The sequence below is a fragment of the Xenopus tropicalis genome, chromosome 4 (genome assembly GCF_000004195.4).
Source record: "Xenopus tropicalis strain Nigerian chromosome 4, UCB_Xtro_10.0, whole genome shotgun sequence".
In the NCBI taxonomy this organism is placed as follows: domain Eukaryota; kingdom Metazoa; phylum Chordata; class Amphibia; order Anura; family Pipidae; genus Xenopus; species Xenopus tropicalis.
Window position 1 is genome coordinate 124,552,853 of NC_030680.2, and position 22,062 is coordinate 124,574,914.

A 22,062-nucleotide genomic window follows, 5' to 3' on the forward strand; every position below is an offset into this window, starting at 1 on the left:
CACCCACCTGGTGTCTATAGCACAGACCGGACACCCACCTGGTGTCTATAGCACAGACCGGACACCCACCTGGTGTCTACAGCACAGACCGGACACCCACCTGGTGTCTACAGCACAGACCGGACACCCACCTGGTGTCTACAGCACAGACTGGACACCCACCTGGTGTCTACAGCACAGACTGGACACCCACCTGGTGTCTACAGCACAGACCGGACACCCACCTGGTGTCTATAGCACAGACCGGACACCCACCTGGTGTCTATAGCACAGACCGGACACCCACCTGGTGTCTATAGCACAGACCGGACACCCACCTGGTGTCTATAGCACAGACCGGACACCCACCTGGTGTCTACAGCACAGACCGGACACCAACCTGGTGTCTATAGCACAGACTGGACACCCACCTGGTGTCTATAGCACAGACCGGACACCCACCTGTTCTTAGTCTAAAATATAACTGAACAGACTGCCAACTTCAGTATAAGGTGTGGAAGTGTTTATACTAAACTATGCAAACATCCAACCACTGGTGTAACTAGAGGATTGTGAACCTCTTATACCTACTGGGGCCCCCAGCAATGGCAGGGTTGGCCTCCTGATCCAGCTTTTTCCTTTTGGCCTCAGAAAGGGGACCCCCAACCTATGTGCATTGTGCTAGTAGCTGTATTGTATCCCTGCGGCCTATCACTGTACAAGGTCAGACAGGAGAAGAGCAGACAGCTTGCCATGTAACAGTAGAGCTCCTAATCGCTGCACATTTATGCACCAAGGCAGCATCAGGCCATCGTATTTCATCCTTTCAGTTTCTCTATCCAGAGCGGCGGCTGACAAAGCAGCAGCAATCTTCTATGGGCAATGAAAATTTACAGAGCTTTGCATCCCTGAAGCAGCTGTTTGATCTGGCTCCTTCATGGTAGATAGCTTGCCTCAATATCTCTGCACTACATTTTACTGTCTGTCTGTCCCCGGAGTATTCAGGCAGTCTTACAAGATTAATTTAGTACAACTGACCCTATTTTATAACCGTAATCTTACTGTTGTGGTAGGCTGGCTAATAATGGCACTGATCTTGTTCAAGGACAAGCCAAGGGCAAGGCACCAAGCAGCCTGATAAATGAAAAGCATGAAACAGTTCCTGCCCATTGCGCTTACACCAAGCAGCGAGGTTACGGACAGAGGCAGTCAGTAATACAATATGGGAACTCTAGGGCTGTTTCACTATGTTATGGAGAGGCGCAGCCTGATGATTTGGTGGGTTCAGGCATCGTATCATGAAGGTTATCTGCATTTTGTTTTAGAATCATATGGCAAGGCCGCCTTTATTTTGGCATAAGCATTTTGAGTAATAACAGTGTGAACTACTGTAGTATATGAGCCCCTCTATGTTTTACTGGTATTTTCCTGAGTCCATGCTAACTTCAGCTTTGATGACACCCCACTTCTGCAGTAATTACCCATTACCATACTGCCAACAGTCCTAATAATTATCAGAATCATAAACACAACTGAGGAAATGTATTGGTAATAAGATGCTGTATCACTGATAGTATAAGGGAGGCAAATTGAAGAGAAACACCATCCAAACTAAAGTTTTTTGAAGAGTAAACATAATTTCAAGCCCCCTGTTCTTCTGCTGATCTGGCTGGCTACTTTGAGACTCACATAAAAGGTAACAGTAGTCAAACCTGTCCTTAGCCTACCTGCATGCTCCAAACCCCACAATTCCCAGCACATGTGATGTTAATTAGGAAAGGACCATCACAGTGCAATGCATTGTTGGTTATGCTGTTCCTGCATGCTGTCTGTAAGCTTTGGAGAAGTTGTTACAATTGTAACATCAGTGTTTTAGTCCCTCCTCCCATTCCAAGATTTCAAATGATGCAGAAAGAGAAGGACAGTTTTGAAGAAATAGATTACAGAGATAGGGATTTTAGGGGTTTCTGTTTTGTGTGGGGCTCTTTAACAAATTTTGGTTTGGAAGTTTTTCTTTAACTGCTATAAAGTAAGAGAACATTACATACCTGTCTTTCTTAAAATGTCCCAGTGCCACAAAGCTTTTTAGATTTAAAATGTAACTTATATATACATTGCACCCATGTAGAGCTTGGTGTGTCCCAGAGTGATAAACAGTGGAAATCATAGGCAACTGATAGGCACCTAACTGATACCAGCAATATTGCTGATTGACTTGGTTACAAGGAGTCAGTAGCCATATCTAACAAGCAGCTCATGATAGACACACTATATTTCAGAATGAAAGTAATGTCGACGCCACCTTTTCTACTCCCTCTGGATCTTCCTTCATACTGTTTGGCAATCAGTGTATACAATGAACACTAATTCTAACTGTAGATAGAAATGCGTAAAATGTTCTTCACTTCTGCATGAATTTGTCGATACGTAACTTTTTACTTTGTTGTAGTTTATTGATGTGGAATCTGGAAATAATGTCCCCAAAGTCCATGTATTTGAGTAGTCTTTTTATTTTGCATCTCTTTGGAATTTACTGTTGGAAAAGTTGCAGTTTATTATCCTCTTCTTCTCTCGTAGGCTTGCCTGGCACAGCTGCAGATCTAGAAAAAAGAAGGCAAACTTTTGGGCAAAACTTTATACCTCCAAAGAAGCCAAAAACTTTCTTACAACTAGTATGGGAAGCTCTTCAAGATGTGACACTGATTATCCTGGAAATTGCAGCCATTATATCCCTCGGCCTCTCATTTTATCGACCTCCTGGAGGAGAAACTGAAGGTAGGGCTGAAATAAAGATAATTCTTAGGTGTTACCGTCTGGTTTATATTCAATTTCTGGTTTCCAAATGTTTCTGTGTGCTTGGATTTAGGGCAAACAGGGCACTTGCATTAGCTTTAGGAATCACAGGGGAATCATTAAACAAAAAAAATTTTATTGTATGACATTTGTTAAAGGATATGAACCCGAGGTCCATGTTCTGTTGCATTGCTTTGGCCATTGGTGGGAATGTTTGACAACAGCTGCTGGTTGGCCATCCAATAATGTTTTCAACTTAGACTTGGGCTTCAGGCTTTTGCTTAGGTCTTCTTTCAACTCAAACTTCAGTTCTTCTGGCAGGTATTAATCCAGATCAGGGCTATCTACCAGGAGACCTTCTTGGTACAGTGATGCAGAACACTGAGTTAGTGACTGGCTGAGCAGACTTTGAGATGTCTTAAATCCCAGATCCCAGCTGTAATATTTCAGGGCTCAGAAAGATAGAATTATTATTACTAACAGGCTACCCTTCCACAATTATCTTTGCTGTATTATTGCGTTCCTTTTACTTCTATCCCCTAGTGTTTCCTTTCCAACATTTTTAAATGAACTTCCCCTTTAACTATCACATCTTTTTCTGTTCTCTTCCTCATGCTTTTTACTATCTCCAAAATGATCTTTACAAGCAAGGCAGAGGAATGGAAATCTGGACTTAACATTCTGTGTCACCCACCTCCTCTGTTAGTCGTGTCTCTGTACTTCAGGCACCAAAGGCAGAAATTTAATAACCAATGAAAGGTGCCAAGTTTGCACTAAGTTTAATAACTTATAGTATCCAATCAGAAGTTTCCTTTCAAGCAGGTTACCAGTAAGTGCTACCTTATCTTTGGTTGCTAAGTGTTGCATAAGGTCTAGTAACCCTTAGCAACTGAAGCAAAAGTAGAAGTTAACGGTAACTGCCAATTTATCTGGCTCCTAAGGGTTACTAGACATTATGCAAACTTTTCACCTTTTATTACAATACTTGGGTAAGAGTATTAGATCCATGGGGTAGAGAATGACTATCTATACACAACTCTTCATGAACCTAGTAGTACAATATATGAAATACTCTATATTCAGTGATACTGAAACCGTCTAGATTTTATAAGAATATGCACATAGCACTTTTAAATTATTCAGAATTCTCTATTTAGTGCGCACATCTTTACTGGACCTTTATTATTTATCCATGCTGGACCACTGGGTGCAGCATTGGCTCTGGGCCTTGTTCATGTCAGAAGGACCTAGTAGGTTATAGCACCAGTGAAACTGTGTCCGCAGCCTATTGGTTCTTCAAGTATGCAAACAAAGGGAGTCAATTGTGGCTAAATCCTTTTTTGTTTAAAGGGGACATATAGGATAACTAAATTTGGTAGGCAATAATGAATATTATATGTTGCTGGTTTTACTTTGGGCTAAAAAAATACATATTATTATATATTTTTAATATTAACTTTAAAAATGGCTCCTGTATTGGAGTTCCCTATAGATCTGAATTGTACCAGTCTGTGTTTCAAATGTCCTAACGGCCCCTGCCAGAAGCACCGTAGGAGAGGGAGAGCCAATCACAGCGCTGCAGTCACACAAGCAAAGACAGGCTTTGGTTCCTCATCAAGTCATCCTTGCTGCTGATTGGTTCCTATCCTACAGCGTAGGGTGGTGAGAACCACCAGTCCCCCTATACAGCCTGGGAATGAAGATAGCACAAAGTGAAACAGATGGGAGGGGCAGGTAGGGATATTGCAGAATATTTCAATAACTCAACTCAAAACCCTACCTTTTTAAGCACATTCCTTTTACATTTAAAGAAGTATAATGCACTGGCACATTCTAGTTTTTACACAATATGTCTCCATTAAATCATGGATATTTACCATAAAATGGTGGAAAATATAATTATTTTTTTCTCTTTAGACCAAAATAAAACATATAAATGTTTCATTTTGACGCACTAATCCTGAACATTAACTATAAGACCCAAGTTCAAGTTTAGAAGTCTGGCGCTGGATGCCAAACTCTTATTTGGTACAGTTAAAAGCCCTCATTTGAATCCAAATAAGCAGGGTAGAAAAACAGGAGGTGTGTTAGTCCGATGCATTGATTGGCTGAATGCCTCCCAGTTGCCCTGTAATTACTATAATTGCTAGTGTTATGATTCAGAAGGATCTGTGTGTAAGTTTTCTGTTTGTGCTCTTGCTATTTCTTCTGGAGTCTAGCTCCGAATAAAGACGTTAATCTGTTTAATTGCCGCCTATCCTGCACATCGCAACAAGTACAAATTATCTGCAGTGTTTGGTGTAAAAACTATTAGAATCACTAATTCAGAAATTAGGAGGATCTGAGAGATCACATAGACACATAAGGAAGCTATCGTCTCAGCCCTGGCAACGTTGGGTGGCACACGGACTTAGTCATCCAAAACCCCCCGGCACTGCCAAAGCAGCAAATGTATGAACTATGTATTATCAGGCCTGAGTACCAGTAAGAGCTCTGACTTTAGGGCAGGAAGGGCATTTCCCTGGCCTCCCAGCATCACAGGGCCCCTTGAGGAGGAAAGACTATAAGGTATGAGACTCCATATCTGCAATCTGAGGGACCAAGCCATGATGGATAAGGGGTTTAAAACATTGCACCTCTACATGTTCCTTCCCTGGATTATAGCAGAATTCTGATTTTTAAAGAGATTTGTGTGCAGTTTCCCAGGAGCAGAAGTTTTTGTATTGCTTGAACCCAGATATGCCAGTAAGATCACTGCACAAATGCATAATGTAAACTACATAAACCCCAGATGTGCCAGTAAGTTCATTGTAGAAAATAGGTATTGAGCACTGCATTAACCCCACACATGCCAGTAAAAACACTGTAGGAAATAGGTACTAAGCACTGCATTAACCCCACATGTGCCCCTAAGAACACTGTAGAAATTGGGTATAGAGCACCGCATTAACCCCATGCATGCCAGTAAAAACACTGTTGGAAATGGGTACTAAGCAATGCGCACAAGTTTGAACACTGTCGAACATGAATATTGAGCACTGCATTAACCCCGCACTTACCACTAAGAACACTGTATAAAATGGGTATTGAACACTGCATTAACCCCACATGTGCCAGTAAGAACTGTAGAAATTGAGTATGCAGCACTGCATTAACCCCATGTAAGTTTGAACACTGTCGAAAATTAATATCAAGCATTGCATTAACCCCACATGTACCACTAAGAACACTGTAGAAAATGGGTATTGAACACTGCATTAACCCCACATGTGCCAGTAAGAACTGTAGAAATTGAGTATGCATCACTGCATTAACCCCATGTTAGTTTGAACACTGTCGAAAATTAATATTGAGCACTGCATTAACCCCACATGTACCACTAAGAACACTGTAGAAAATGGGTATTGAACACTGCATTAACCCCACATGTGCCAGTAAGAACTGTAGAAATTGAGTATACAACACTGCAATAACCCCACATGTTACAGTTAGAACACTGTAGATAATGAGTACTGAGCACTGCATTAACCCCACATGTGCCAGTAAGAATGCTGTAGAAAATGAGTACTGAGCACTGCATTAACCCCACATGTGCCAGTAACAACACTGTCGAAAATGAGTATTAATTGCTGAATTAACCCCACTCGTGCCATTTTGATCAATGCAGAAAGTAGATCATCATCATGTTATCCTCTTTTTAGCAAAATAAGCTCCTTTATCTACTTTAGAGAAGGAGCAATACAAATATAGAGACACGGCACAATACAGCAGATACACAGGAGACCAGCACAAGTTCAGGGCCACAATTGACTTGCCCATAACAGTGTCATGTGTCATGGAGATACTGAGAGTTTTATGTTAGTAAAAAAATAGGATAATAAATAGAATGAAGACATAGCCATGTGACTATAAAAATATCCTTCACACAAGCAGAACAAGTTGCCATACTAGTTAAGTTATCCTAAAGGGATGATGATATTAATTAAGTCATTATGTCTGTGTCATCCGGAATGTCATCACCTGTGTCCCAGTCTGGCCTGGCACTTCTTTTCCTTCAAAACACAAACATACAGGCCAGACTGACTGTAGACACAGAGAATGTCAATTGGCTGGCCTCATATGGCTATACAAGCAAGTAACCGCTAGGCTTCCACTTCATAAAAAGTGGGTCAGACCTGGAAGTCCAGACAGCCATACCCCAAAACTGCTTTTTTTTTTTTTTGTAGCATTTTGTCAAAGGCAAATAGGTAACAAATACAAAAAATGAAGACCAACTGAAAAGTTTCTGAGAATAAAATACATAAAATAATAAAATACATAAAGGTAGACGACCCCTTTAAGTTCATTTATCAGACTAACACAGTTATTCTTTACTCTTGTGTGGAGCAGAATCCTGATATTCACAGGAGTATTTCTTTATTCTTTTCTTCATTGTATTTTCTTCTATCAAGCACTAGCATTAATCACATCACTTCATTTAAGGTTAAACCACATTTTCAGGGGCAAATGAAACATTTCCTTTGGTGAGAGCATCTCTACCCTGGCATTTATTCCAGCACTTGTTAGAATGCAGACACTTTACTGTGTCCCATGAGCAAGGACACTGTATTCCGTTTGATTTTTTCTTAGGTTTATTAGATATGTAGGTCCCAGAGATAGGCAAGTCAAGCCCATTACAAGCAACGCCTGTTTGTTTAGGAAACATTTAAAGGGAAAGTTTTTATATGATTAGGCAGAACTGGCGAATTTATTCCCATTTGCCCTCTGTGGTGCAGATTATTACAAGTCCCTTCAGCGGCCGATTAGGGAGGCAGGATCCGTGCAGGCTTTCCCAGCGGATCGGAACTCATTGACACAGGAAAGGGAATTAAAGCTGGCTGGCTGAGCATTCTGCCTGAAAGAACCACATTTAACAAAACTTAAATAACTATCACTATCACTGGGTTATGATATCTGGCACTTACTCCTACCCCCACTCATGCGTGCCTTTACTAACGGAGGTTAAACCTTACTACGAGGAAGATGAAATGTTATTAACTGGATCTGTTTCATTGTTTGCCTTTTCTGCAGAGCAGGGATAAGGAAACATTTTAGCATATAAATCCAGGACCCAGTTTAGAATTGGGCCACATCCTTAGGGTTTGGCTTTGGAATGGTGTTCGATTTAAAGTCATGTGACTTTAAATCTCTGGACAGCTAAATGCAACAGTTTCTTGTTAACAACTGATGCAAATTGTTTTATTAGTGCAATTTATTTTTCGAAATTAGATATACAGTTTGGTTTGGACAAATCTATGGTGGAGAATGCAGTATTCAGCCAAATCTCGAATACAGATGCTTCTGAATAGCAGATTATAGAATATAGGCACAAAAAGTAAAAGGTCTCTATGTAGGCCAATAAGGTGTCCAATAAGGCAATTATTTCTGCTAAATAATATAAGGTATACAGTACGTGTACAGCAGGCGGAATAAATAAGGCAGCCTATAAAGGCAGTACAGTATACTGTATTGCTGACCGGGGATGTGTGCTATTTATTAGGAGGATGGCAATAGAACTTGACCAAAGGCAAAGCTCAGGCAATGCCAAGCTTTCAGCAACAGTGGGGGCAGCAGCCATTGCACTTTGTTTAACTGAATTTCTTAGGGCCCAACAGGGAATGTAACACCATGTGCCCAATTTATCAATAATTAGGCTAAATGTAATTAATGTTATATAGGCTTATTATTAGGGTTGCCACCTTTCTTACCTGACAGGTCTGGAAAAGGAGGGGCAAGGGTGGGTGACAGGGGCAGAGCTAATTATATTTGGGTTAGGTAGTAATGTTTAGGGGCAGGGTGATGACATTGGGGGCAGGGCTACGATGTAGCATCTAGCGATTGGCTGATTTACAAATCAATAAGTTCTGTGTTTGGGTTTAATATCCCTGAAATCCAGAAGGCAGTTTCTAACTGGATAGCATGTATAAAAACCAGAATGTCATGTCCAGTTTAAAATAAGAAAGGTGGCGACCCTACTTATGATGAATAGAAGACAGGACTGATTGGAATAAACCTAGGTTGTGATCTCTGGGCCTTAACCTATTGGGAGATCAACTGGTACTGTATCAGGCCAGTATATCCCTCATATTAGGCTTTCTAGTAGAACAAGAGATGCACACATAGGCACTGGAGTTATATGGCACAATATATGAATGGCTAGATGGAAATGTGACAGGGTTAATAAGTGAAAGTTGGGAGCTGAGCAATAAGGAGGAGGAGGAAGAAGCTAAAAACGATAAAACGCTATAACTAGACTGAGGGAGTAAAACAGGCAGAGATATTAAAAGGACAGAGATAAAGTAATGTGAGGACAAGGTCTGACAGATCATAATGTTATAATGCATTAAGAGAGTAAGACTCAAGGGGAGGGGGGTTGTGAGCTACAAACCATAGAAATAGAATAAAAAAGGCAGATGCAATTATAGAGGCAGGAATAGGGCAGACAAAACTGCATATAAAAGGGTTGGAGGCAACAGTCAGGGTAGGGAACTGAAAGTAAGTGTGACAGATATAAACCCATTAACCTGTTCTACGTCTAACGTGTCAGATGGGAGAAGATAATAAGGCACATGGCAGGGAAGAGGGGGTAGCGCAAAGGGTGAAACTCTCTGACAATCCAAGACCCTAGGATGTGCTTCTTGGTTCTGGAGCAGTTTTTAGAAAGATATTCTGTGACCCTAAACGTGACTCCAGAAAATATACCCACTGAGCTAATTAGTTTGTTACTGTGTAACTAGCCCAGCTGCCACATGGCTGTATCAGTAGATTTATCTTTATAGGAAGGAAGAGGCACCATCGTAACAAAAAAAGCCCCTTTTTCTGCCCTATTCTCTTTCTAACATAATCTACATTTAATTAGGAACACAACCTTTAGAAACAATATTGAAACCCAATTTTCAACAGAATATCAAAATGTCCAGGGAAGGAAACCTGGCGGCTTTTCAGCTCATTGATGTGCGGAGTTTCCCCCATTCCTAACCATTTCTTGGTGCTTAGAAACACATAAAATGTACTTATGCACTCAGTGCAACGAGTGTGATACACAGTTTGCTTTTAAAGAGTACTAGAGTTTAACAAGAAGGTAGAAATACTGCATATTATGTTTTAGGCACCCACAGCCCTTTAGCAGGGAAGATCTGTGCCCCCAAAGATGCCCCAGTAGCCCCCCATCTTCTTTTCTGCTGATTCCCTGCCCATGCTCCGTGCTGCTGGCACTTACCTGAGCTTAGGGACCCACTCGCAATATACTGTATATATATATATATATATATATATATATATATATATATATATATATAAAGCAGCTGCTTTGTACATTGCTTCACTGTCCAGGCACCCAGGTAGTGTCCCAAACTTTTGGTGTGCAGCTTTTGAACTGTTTGTATATATATATATATATATAGAGAGAGAGAGAGAGAGAGAGAGAGAGAGAGAGAGAGAGAGAGAGAGAGAGAGAGAATATGAATGTCACAATATAAGGCTGATTAGGAAATCAAACAGATTCACATTAAAGGACAGCTCTGGAACCAGTGCAATTAGCATCAGAATTTAATTATCAGCCCTGTAGCATCAGTATATATGTCAGGCTAATCTCATTCTCAACTTTATAATTTGCAATGACCCCTAAGCTTAGCGTCAGCAGCTGCATCGATCACACTAAGCATGTGCAGTGTCACTGACACTCCTTAACAAATCAGTGATGGGGAGCTTCAGTGCACAATTTTGATGACCACGGATCATTGTCATTCTATAGAGATTCTAAATCTTCAGGACAGTGCAGTAAGTTCGGTATATAAAATGAAACATTTCAATCCAGTTTCTATTATTATGGGGTTATTTTCTCCTTTAAGCCCTGTGCATTCTTATATATGTTACTAAGACCTACTAGACCATGGGTTCCTGGTTAATTGCAAACCCAGTGGGACTCATTAATCAACACTGGGCAAATGTGCCCATGGGCAGCAACCAATCAGTGAATGGCTTTATTCAGCAAGCTCCAGGTAGAACAATGAATGTAACAATTTGATTGGTTGCCATGGGTTACTGATCATGGGCAAATTTGCCAGTGTTGATGAATGACCCTCACTGAGTCTTCCCTATTTAAAAAAATATATACTGCAGTACGGTCTTTTAATTAGTTTGTTTAAAACAGGGCAGGTAGTGACCAACATGGTTCATAGCTACAGGAATTAGCCAGGTAAACATTTCAAAGACAAGCAGACCTCAGTTGAAAGCCCCTTGTACAATAAAAGGTGCTGCTGTACAGCTGTAAGAGGCCAATTTTCTGCTTCTAGAATATGCTTGTGCTTGCGTGTTATTAATAAAGGAGCCTTTGGATATTTGAACATACAGAATGTTTGCTAGCCACACTAAAATACACATACAAACCCCAAACAGCCACATCCCTGTTTAGATTGAAGCTTGCAGCGCCAGTATAAAAGTATAATTAAATGCTTACCCTGGAATTCCTAGAACCTATTATTTTAGAAAACAGTTGCACAGAAGCATTTCTATGACAACTGGAAATGGATTGGTGGCACTGTTCCTCCGAATATGAGGATTAGTGTATGGAAGATTAAACACAACTTCACCCATGCTAATCCCTATGCTATTATTGGGCAGTACCTTGGAATCATTTGTTTTAATGCCCCCGAAAATGCTGAGGAGACAGAGATGAAGAAAAGAACACAAAGCACTGAGACAGTTGCAGGCAATTTCTGCTGCAGACAAATCGGAAATCCGTTCTGTGCAGGGAGGATTTAAGCGGTTTGCAGAGAGATTTATTCCACAGAGGTTCCTAAATGCTCATATTGTATATATATATATATATATATATAGACTTCAACTGGAAATAATAAAAGAGTCATACTGCCAGTCCTTTCAACTACTATAGGGCTGTTTTTAGCACTTTCTCCCCCCGGAATTTGCCTCTATATGTGAAAATGTTAGTTCTCCCAATATGGAGTGCAAAAAGTTGCGTCTCTGTATACAGTGCATTCTATAGGAGGAGCAGAGAATAAGCCTCACTTAGACATGCATATTTAGGACATGAAAGCGGAGTGCCAAGGTGAGTTAAGGTGCCAGGGAGCTCAATACCTGTTTATGGCAGGTGGTAAATCCATGGCTTCCTTGAGCCCAATTGTACTGGGCAGTAAGCACAGGTGCTTTTTATATGGGGCTCTAATATCTGTGGTTTAGCCACGGGTTCAGCTCCTGTACTTGCACCTAGCTGTGAAAAAACTGACTTGTATATTTACAGATGGTATTTCCTTTGGAAGCATTCCATGCTAAGGTTACCAGATTTCCAAAGTGACATATTTTTGTTTTGTTATATTTCCATAGGAGATCTTCAAAATAATTTGATACATACATTTTCTTTTCTTCAGCAACAGAAAAGCTGGGGGATGGGAAATTTAAAGGGAGTGGGTGTCAGGTGACAAGATCACTCCTGTTCTAGAAAAGCAATGATTGGCTGGAGGGCAGCTCTGTTGCCACGGGACAGATATAGGGTCAATTTGCCACAGGGACAGGAAACAGGGTCAGTCCCCCAGAAACGGGGATGGATGGTAACCTTATTCCATGCTTGTGATTGGGTGCTTTGTTATTGATAAAACACTACAGCAGGTTTTGTGAGTGAAAGTTTTTCTTGAGTACATAAGAAAACATTCAGATTAATATGTTTTATTTTGAGCTGCCAAGTAAGGTTTTTTGCTACTGCTAGGGGTGCTATAAAATTTTATTGGGCTTGAACTGCAGATACAGTAGTACCTGTGTCTGGAATCATTAGTTCACTCACTAGAAATTTCAAAACCCTCTTCCAGATACTCTAACTCTAGTGCCAGTTACAAGGCCTGCTGATCATTATACATATATATGTTAGGTTGTGGTTATACATTCAACCTCCAAAAGACCACTTTCATTTGAATAAACCCTGTCTCTTTTAAAGGAAAAGGAAAGTCATTTTGGCATTTTACTGCCAATAGATTTGCCACATTAGTGCTGCCTAGAACAATATATTTATTCTGCAGAAACCATTAACTTACATTGCTTAAGGTAGCAGCTGCCATTTTAAGTGGCTTCCTTCCTGCAGTCTCTAGCCATTATAGCTGAGATCACACGTTCCTAAGGGAGAGGGGAGGGAGTTCTTAGCATTCTGGTGGGAGCAGGAGAGGGGAGAGAGGAGAGAGCTGCGCAGACTCTTGCCCCGGGAATTAAGGCTGTTTCTGATAGAGGAAGTCAGACACGGGAACATCATGTTTACAAAAAAGAGACAAGAAATCCCGTGTTTCTTTTGATAGAGGAGTGCATCAGTACTGTAAATGCTTATGGCTTTACATAGACCTTTCCGATAAAGCTTACTTAGTTTTTACCTTTCTTTCTCCTTTAAGGTCTTTCAAGCCACAACAAAGAACTTTGAAAGGCATCCTATAAATGTTAGTGGCTCTGCTTGGAGTCCCAGGAGTTGAGTGACACATGGATTAGTTGCCACTTTAGTTAAGGTTTCTGCCAGGTGCTCCAAGCCGACAACTATGCCCACACATGCCCACAATCTATCTGCTCTAAACCCAACCCAGCTTCAGGCAAGCCTAGATTTCTAGTAAAGTGGTCTCTTACCATGGACACAGGTGTTAAGGTACTAAGGGCTAAGATCTGCACCCCTCAGTGCTCACTTAGTGAAGGAATTGCATCCAGGGAGGGTGCAAAGTGCAAAAAACATGGCTGCTTCTAGTTTCTCAGGTGTAATTATCTGAGCAACCAGGCAATAGTTTCAATTCCAAGCCTGAGTGCTGCAGAACAAAATGAAATGACAGTATAAACAAAACTAATTTATTTTTATTGTTTTTTTTCTGATGCCTCTGTGCCATAGAGTACATTTCCAATAGAATGGCCGGAGCACAGACCTTAAAGCAACAGAACATCCATCTCATAAGCACTCACTGTTGAACATTTGGTTTTAGATAAGAATGAAGGGGACTTCATGTGCTGAGATTTTATTCTTATTTTAGAGAAGGGGAATATTGTAGGAGATTAAGAAATGCAGGAACAAGGATTTTAGTAATCTCAGTAAAACTGATATTTGGTGGGGGCTGATTTAGGTAGGATAAGATACAGCAGTGAAATCGAATTATTTGTGCCTAGCTAATACTTCTGCAAAAGCTCCAGGTTGCCACTAACATTAGTGTGCATTTGAAGCTTTGCTTTTTTTTCTCTTATTCCTTAGAGCTCCAGGGCTTAGCTTTATAAAAGTGTCTAACAGTCTAGTAACCTATAGCAACAAATCAGCAAGTATCCGTCGACTGAAAGCAAACATTGGATTGATAATACCTGAATAGGTGCTGCTATCATCTATCTATCTGTCTGTCTCTCTATATACAGTATATAGGTATTAGTGTGTTAGATTTACCAGTTGTAAGACATATTGATCTTTGTGGCATAACCTCTAAAGGTTGTTTTTAGTTTTGCCCACTTTGTCTGTATTTTTGCCTCATTTGGAGGATCTTAGGTTTCTTATTTATGTTGCCCTATACACTGGGACAAAGACTCCCAATCTATATTCATACAAAGACAAGAACAGACATGTATCCCACCTGCTTTATGGTCGGCTCTGGTAATATGTTCCAGAGTGATTGTATTTTTATAGCTTTGCCCTTGACGTTTTCAGGAAATGTATACAACATTAAGTACATTAAATCAACCCTCCCTCTCTCTGATTACAGGCCTTAAAATCTAATGGCAACCGCTAAATCCTCATGCCGGGGTGACCTTGAGAGGGGTGTACCTGATAACATGGCACGGTGCCCAAACCAGCCTTAGGAATCAGATCACGGGGTATTACAGGAGATAGTGCTGCGTGTTGTAAGCAGATCAAGATTCATTAATGATTTCAGCCAGTTTATTTTTAACTTCACCTCCAGTGTATTGTATGGGAGCCCAGCATCCCCTTGACCCTTGTCACCCTTGATGCAATGCACAGGCAATGACCAAGGCATCGGGGTTCTTTTTGTTATTAAAAAGATACATTTGTTTGCATGATAAGACACTGCTCTTCACTAAGTTGTGTATAGACCTGTGTAGAGCAGGAGCACATTTGAAGTATCAGCTAAGATGCAGCCACATAATCCTTTTAACGGCATCTTCTCATCACTACTTGGTCTAGCGACACTCACAGCAGGTGGTCTGAGTTTTGTTTTGGTTGTTGGGAAGTTAGACAGCAATGGGACAACTGAAGGATATGTGGCGAATCCCACCGCCTTCCCCCAACATTAGTAACACAATTATCAATAGCTCCCTGCCCTCGAGAGAAAGCAGAAGCTACTGGCATCACATCATTAGTGCAAGAAATAAATTAAAAGGGATGAGAGAACAGGTGCCAAGAATCTAGAAAGACAAGGGTTTGCAGACCTTCTAGATTTCCTGGTGTGGCCATGTTTGTTCTGCAAGCAAGTATAGAATGTGAACCACCGCAATTTCACCCCAAGTTTTTATGAGCAGATAGTTCTAAAAACATTTTTGTTATGGATGCAGTATTTTCTAGTTCCTTCACTGTTTATGCAGTCTCTGAATGGGCTAACCTAGGGCCAGTTATGCAGGTTACAATCTCAGGATGTACCCAGTGACTAACTGGAGCCACATTGGGGTACCTCAAGGAAAAAGCAAGTCTGACACAACCTTACAGAATAAATGAGGAATCTTTCTATTGTTCCTGGCGTGTATGCATATGTTATACCTTTAGCCCTAAAACCTTACATCTAACAGATGTTTGCACACTCATTAACACATTTTCAGCCTCATTTATGGAATCCTGGGTCAGATAGAATGGCCCAGACAATGGAGAACAAAAAGATGATGTGAATGCAGATGTGCCTGTGTTCACTGGTGCTGCATTTAGAGAGGGGTGGTAGGTGGGTGGCACGTGAGCATGCCCTGGATTAGAGTGGCAGAACTCCAGGGTGCCCTGCATTAGCACCTGTCTATGGCAGACTTGCACCTGACTGCTCTGTGTTCTGCACCCAGCTCCATCTTGCACCACCAGCTTCTCTAATAGAAAGTGCCTGCAAAATAGCCTGAGCCTCAACTTGCACATAGACAGAAATTAACATCCCCATTGGTAAAATGCGTGCAAGTTAACATTCATTTTTTCTAGGTAATTTGCACCAAACCTGACTAAGCTGCTCTTGTGGTAGTTATATTTTATTGCAAAAGACTCATTCTTCCACTGGTTTGCAGGTTGTGGCGGTGCGGCCGCGGGAGCAGAAGATGAAGGAGAAGCAGAAGCTGGCTGGATTGAAGGAGCTGCCATCCTCTTGTCGGTTGTCTGTGTTGTACTTGTCACTGCCTTCAATGACTGGAGCAAAGAAAAGCAATTCAGGGGCCTCCAAAGCCGCATTGAACAAGAACAAAAATTTACAGTGGTCCGTGGTAGTCAGGTCATACAGATTCCTGTGGCAGAAATGGTGGTTGGAGACATTGCACAAGTCAAATATGGTATGTGCCAGTTCTTTTATACTACTAGGCCATGCACCTAATGTAGGCTTTAATGATGTATCTGCCAGACCCTATTCCCTACTGAAATGAATGGTGAGATATGGGAACATGGGCAGAGCCATAATGTCTAGCTTGTTAAAAACTTAATGGAAATATTTTGCTTGACAATTTTTAATTCTCACCCAAAAATTTGTACAGTATAACTAACACTTAATGAGCTGTGTGTTTTGTCCTGTATAACAGGCGATCTTCTCCCTACTGATGGCATATTTATTCAGGGAAACGACCTGAAAATTGATGAAAGTTCTTTAACCGGTGAATCTGACCAAGTCCGCAAGTCTGTAGATAAGGACCCAATGCTGCTTTCTGGTAAATAGGATACTTCGGTTATCAATGTTTGGAACTATTAGATATCTTATTGCATGCAGCATGAACGTTTTCTCATCTATTTCATAATCACATAACAGGTAATTGTCTTAAAATCCACAACTGTCTTTAGAGGGGCACCTGTAACTGAGACACTAGGGAACTTTTTTAGGTGGTGTTGCCAGAGCAGTACTTGCTAGTCACTCTGGGAATGGCAAGTAAACCCTAATATACCTATCAATGTAATCTGTTCCTTCAAAAGTATAAATAAATACCATTTGTATATGCTGAAATTCAACTGCAAAACAGTTTTTCTCTTTCTGCATTATTTGAAATCCTGTCAGGGGAGGAGGGACTAAAACACTGATGTTACAAATTGTAACAACTTTTCCACAGCTTACAGACAGCATGCAGGAACTACATAAACCACAGTTCATTGCACTGTGATGTTCCTTTCCTTATTGACATCATGTGTTCAAGGAATTGTGGGATTTGGAGGATGCAGGTTGAAGGCAGGCTGAGTACAGTAGACGACTGTTACATTTTATTCGAGTCTCAAAGTAGTCAGCTAGTTCAGCAGGGGAACAGGGGGCGGGGCTTAGGTAACTGTACCAAACCATATTATTACATTAAAAATCATGAAAAGGCTGCATATTTTTCAGTTTATGAATATTACAAAGTTGCTTGAAATTATGTTTCCTTTTCAAAAAGCTCAAGTTGTGTTTGGGTGGCGTTCCCATTTAACAATGATGGCACTGTGATACTTGCTGGTTTTGCCAATAGCTGTGAGCCTTCCTGCAACATCAGCAATGATATTGCTTCCCTAGCAACAGTAAGGTATGGAGACTGCTCAGTGTAGCAGCTATAGATAGGGCCATACTTGGTGCTGTGCGGATATATAGAAATATGTAGGTTGGAGAAATGCACAGCTAACTTTTCCCATTTCAAGTCAGGCTGTGGAATCAGGTCATCCCCTGCCTGGAGACAAGAGCACGGCTCCACTCCAATGTATCCCTCCCCTACCAGGAATATTCCACTACCGAAAACCTTGCAGAGCAGCTCATTCAACCTTAAAATTTCTGAATAACCTGTTTTTGCATGGAAAATGAATAGAGATGTGGAGATTGAAAGCACTGTATGTAGTTATGTGGTAAGCACTGCCATCAGGTTTAACACACAGAGTCCTGTTTTCTGGGTGCATATTTTGTATATAGAGTATGAACTGGCTAAGGTGGAGGTGTAGATTCACAATAAGACATTACAAACTGTAAGGAATGCAAACATTAGCAAATGCTAACAAAGAGACATGCATACACTGCAAATTAGGTCATCTGCACATTGCTTTATGTGCATAAAATGTGTGTGCAACTATGGGGTCAATAAAATTATTATTTGTGTGCTTGGGCAAAAAAGCATTAGCCCTATATATTCTATATATTAGCTTGTATTTTTTAGTCATTGATTTGCTGATAAAATAGTCATTCTGCTTGATAGTATCCTGAATGAAGAGATTTCTAGTGTGGCCCTAGGTGTATCCTGTTCCTGCAGCCAAGTCTATATATTTTATATTCAGAACAAGGTGTGCTGCACTTGCCCTCTATATAGCAGCCATACATAACCCCCAGCTGATGGGCAGATACAAATCTCACTATTGTGGGGCTATAGATTAGCAGATGCTGGAGCGCTGCAAACTGGACATCAGTTGTATACTGTAAATTCATTGTCACAATCTTATAGATTCCTAAAAAATATACATTTACTAATGGGCACATTATTTATGCTCTTTTTTGTTTTTATTCACTATTGTGAGTGGTTAATTACAGCTGCAAAGTGCATCATAATTTAGTAGTTAATAACAGTAAATGTGTTTATGTTCTACCATTAATATATTTACATGACAGCTTGTGGCCCTGGGGTTTACTGCCCTGAACATCCCAGGAAGTACCCTGCCCTTCCAACAAACCAGAGCAAGTGTCCTTCGGAATCCTTTCTAAGATCAGTCTGAAATCACAAAATCATCTGTATATTGAAGACGCCGTTCAACTTTAAATTAACTTATAGGGGCACATTTACTAAAATTTGTTTTTTTTCTTGCCTTGAAAGTCGTATGAACTCGACATTTTATAAATTCGAATTAAACTCGATCATTGCTGTATTTATAAAATGTCACGATAATGCCTAAATCATTCGTACAAAAATTTTGAGTTTACATTTGAAAATCCTGAATTTTTCGAGTTGAAAGCATTGTTAAAACTCGAAAAATTTGATTTTAAACAAACGTTCGTTTCCCTGAATCCTTTTTTCCCAAACAGGAATTGCCCCAGCAGCCATTTTGGAAGCATTGGAACTCATTCTTGGAAAATAATAATGTGCTTAAATCCCAAACTGGGAGTTTATGAACAGCAAAATAACTGAAAACAAACACAAACAATTAAAAATTAAAACTAACTGCAGTTTGTCCCATTAAAAAGAGTTAGGACCAGGAGAATAGAAGCTCATGTTTTTAAGACGATTCTACCCTCCCAATATTAGTTCCCAGGTAAATTAATTTGGTAGATTTTGAGCAATCTGGGGCCAAAGAAAATACATATTATACACATTCAAAGCTCAGTGAATAGATGCACAGTATGTAAATAGGAGGCCAGTTCCATTATTGTTCCTTTGTTATTTATCACAAACGGTATTTAGTATTACAGATGTAGAAGTACATATATATATATATGTATATGGTTATGCCTCTTGCCATTTTAGGTACTCACGTGATGGAAGGCTCAGGGAGAATGCTCGTCACTGCTGTAGGTGTCAACTCTCAGACTGGAATCATCTTCACCTTGTTAGGAGCCAGCGAGGCTGAGGATGAAAAGAAGGATAAGAAAGGTTGGTGTCTCTACCATGGAGAATTGTCTGACAAATGCATCAGAATCAGACTGGATATGAATAGATTATCAATTATTTACTAAGAACAGATCTACTGAATGGGGTAGAATAACCACTTGACCTGAAGTTTTTCAATGTCATCCTGAATTTTCGTGTTTTCATCCAGTTTCCATGTCTGTTCTGTTTTTAGAGTATGGAATCCGGATCACTTATGAGATACCGTATTTTCTACTTTAGCTTTTTGGGGAGACTTTTTGAGAACTGTACTGCACTCACAGTTTGGCAGTGTGGCGCTAGTAATTCCTCACCAGGACTGGCTGGTCAAGGCATGAGAGTAATCTAATAAAAAGTGCTAAAGGTCTAGTCACCTATAGCAATCAATCAGCAGGTAGCATTTACTGGCTACCTATTTGAAAGCAAACATCTGATTGGCTGCTATGGGTTGCTCATTTTATTAAATATCCATATAGAAAGCTACAAACCATAGGCAGTAATTCAGGCAATCAGTATCTCTACCAGTACACCAATCACTGTACATTCCCACAGCCATTGATTCATATTCTATGTATCACTGCATCTTTAGGGCCGGTTTTAGAACAGGGTAGCCCTGAGTCTCCTGTTGCAAATAATTTGTACATTGTACATAACTATGCTGATAAATATTGGTAGTATTTACTTCATGGATGTCCATCTTGAGTCGTAGGCTGTCATTCCGACAGTCAGCGCTGGATTTCATATCCAGGCGCCCCGAGGCCACCCCCCCCCATTAGTGCCCCCCCGGTGTGCGTAAACAAACAACAGCCATTTAAACATCTAAACGGAGCAGTGGGGAGAAGTCCCCATTGCTCCGCATTGGCTACAAAATTACGTTGCGGCGGGGCGGCATGCCGCCCCTAAATTTGTGCTGCCCTAGGCCCGGGCCTTTGTGGCCTCGCCACAAATCCAGGCCTGCCAACGGTGGGTATCGTTCAACATCTGGAGACTCATAATCTGGACATTCCTTTTTAAAGTAGTTTTTACCCTCATGTTTGGGCCCATCCACTTCCTGAATTGCCCTTGGACCCCTACTCGCTAACTCTGGCCCTGGCATCAAGCCCACCTGTCTTCCTTTAAGCATCTTTCCATTGTTAACATTTATTTTTATTTTGTTTTTAATCATTACAACGCAGGTGTGAAAAAGGAGGAAGGACCACAACTACAAGGTAGTGTAAGAATAACAATGCTGTAGGATTAGATTTGTACCACTTATACAGTGTCTGAGGATTTACCCTCTGTTCTTGACTGGCCCATGTATGGAATGCTCTGGCATATCCTTGATAAAGCACAATGAATTGTCCTAGCTACAGGGAAATCTAATACTCATTTTTATAACTTAATTGTTAGCCATTTGTTAGCCATAGAGCAGAGGAACAATTTCTTATAAGAGAGAAACTGAAATTTCTGGATCAGTCTTGTCCTGTCTGAAGTGAAGAATATAAAAATAAGCTCCTGCACTCTCATATAGGTGTCCCTGCGGCGCTGCCGGTTCCCTGGTTGCCTGGGGTCTGCCTGAAGAAATAGGAAGTGCACTCACATAGTATTACATGCACCCATTGGGTAGTTCAGTACCACAGTGGCTTCAAAGCAGGAGCTCATTTTTAAATTCCTGGCTTAAAGCAAAGTTTTGAAGGCAATAGGACACAAATTTACTGTCACACAGAGCCACCTGAATGAATGGTGGTAGTTCACAGGAATCTACCAAATAACCAATCACAATCCTTATTTGGCAAACCTCAGAAACACTCTTCATTCTTTTGTGGCTCCCCAACACTTTATACATGTGACTCATAGTTAAAAAAGGTTGTGGACCCCTACATCTAGCACCTCCAAGCCCAGGGATCCTCAACCTTTCTTACTGGTGAGCCACAGCCAAATGTAAAAAGACTTGGAGAGCAAGATTTGGTAGTAAATCTTGTGTTTATTCAACCAAAACTTGCCTCCAAGTCAGGAATTTAAAAATAACTACCTGGTTTAGGGGCACTGGGAGCAACATCCAAGGGGTTGGTGAGCAACATGTTGCCCCCGAGCCACTGGTTGGGGATCACTGTCCAAGCCTGTGGGGGTTCTTCACAAATGTTCTTACTTTGTTTCCTGCAAAGTCTAGAAGCAGTAAAGTTATCTGTTTGTATTGGCTAGACAGAACAAATTAGGTTAACCTTCTATGCTGAATTACAACTCCACTGGAGTTATTCCACTGGAATGTTAGAGGTTGGATAGAGTAGAGCTGGCCATACACTGGCAGATTTAAGCTGCCTATTTGGCCCCTTCAGGCAAAGTCATCAGCTTATCTGCCCGTGTATAGGCACTCCCCAATGGCCTATGCAAAAATTGTACAGATATCTATTGGGCAATGATGTGATGATGCAGTCCTCTCCTGATGGGCCCACATAGGCACTTATTATGATCCAATCCTTGGCCTGGGGGCTAAACGATCGGATCAGGTAGGTGGCCAAATCAGGCATAGATCCACTTGTATAGCTATCT

The 22,062-nt window shown here is 40.8% G+C and overlaps 1 protein-coding gene across 12 annotated transcripts in view; it reads left to right on the forward strand.

The window, feature by feature from the left end:
* Positions 1–22,062, forward strand: part of atp2b2 (ATPase plasma membrane Ca2+ transporting 2) — a 167,003-nt gene that overhangs the window by 104,275 nt on the left and 40,666 nt on the right. For 6 of the 12 annotated variants that reach the window (XM_004913900.4, XM_004913898.4, XM_002934230.5 and 3 more), the window contains exons 3-7: positions 2,557–2,754; positions 16,039–16,296; positions 16,540–16,665; positions 19,414–19,539; positions 20,709–20,741. In XM_004913900.4, the coding sequence (XP_004913957.1) occupies positions 2,557–2,754; positions 16,039–16,296; positions 16,540–16,665; positions 19,414–19,539; positions 20,709–20,741 (741 nt within the window). The remainder of the gene's footprint in view (positions 1–2,556; positions 2,755–16,038; positions 16,297–16,539; positions 16,666–19,413; positions 19,540–20,708; positions 20,742–22,062) is intronic. The other 6 variants (XM_031901106.1, XM_004913903.4, XM_004913904.4 and 3 more) reach the window with 1 other exon arrangement.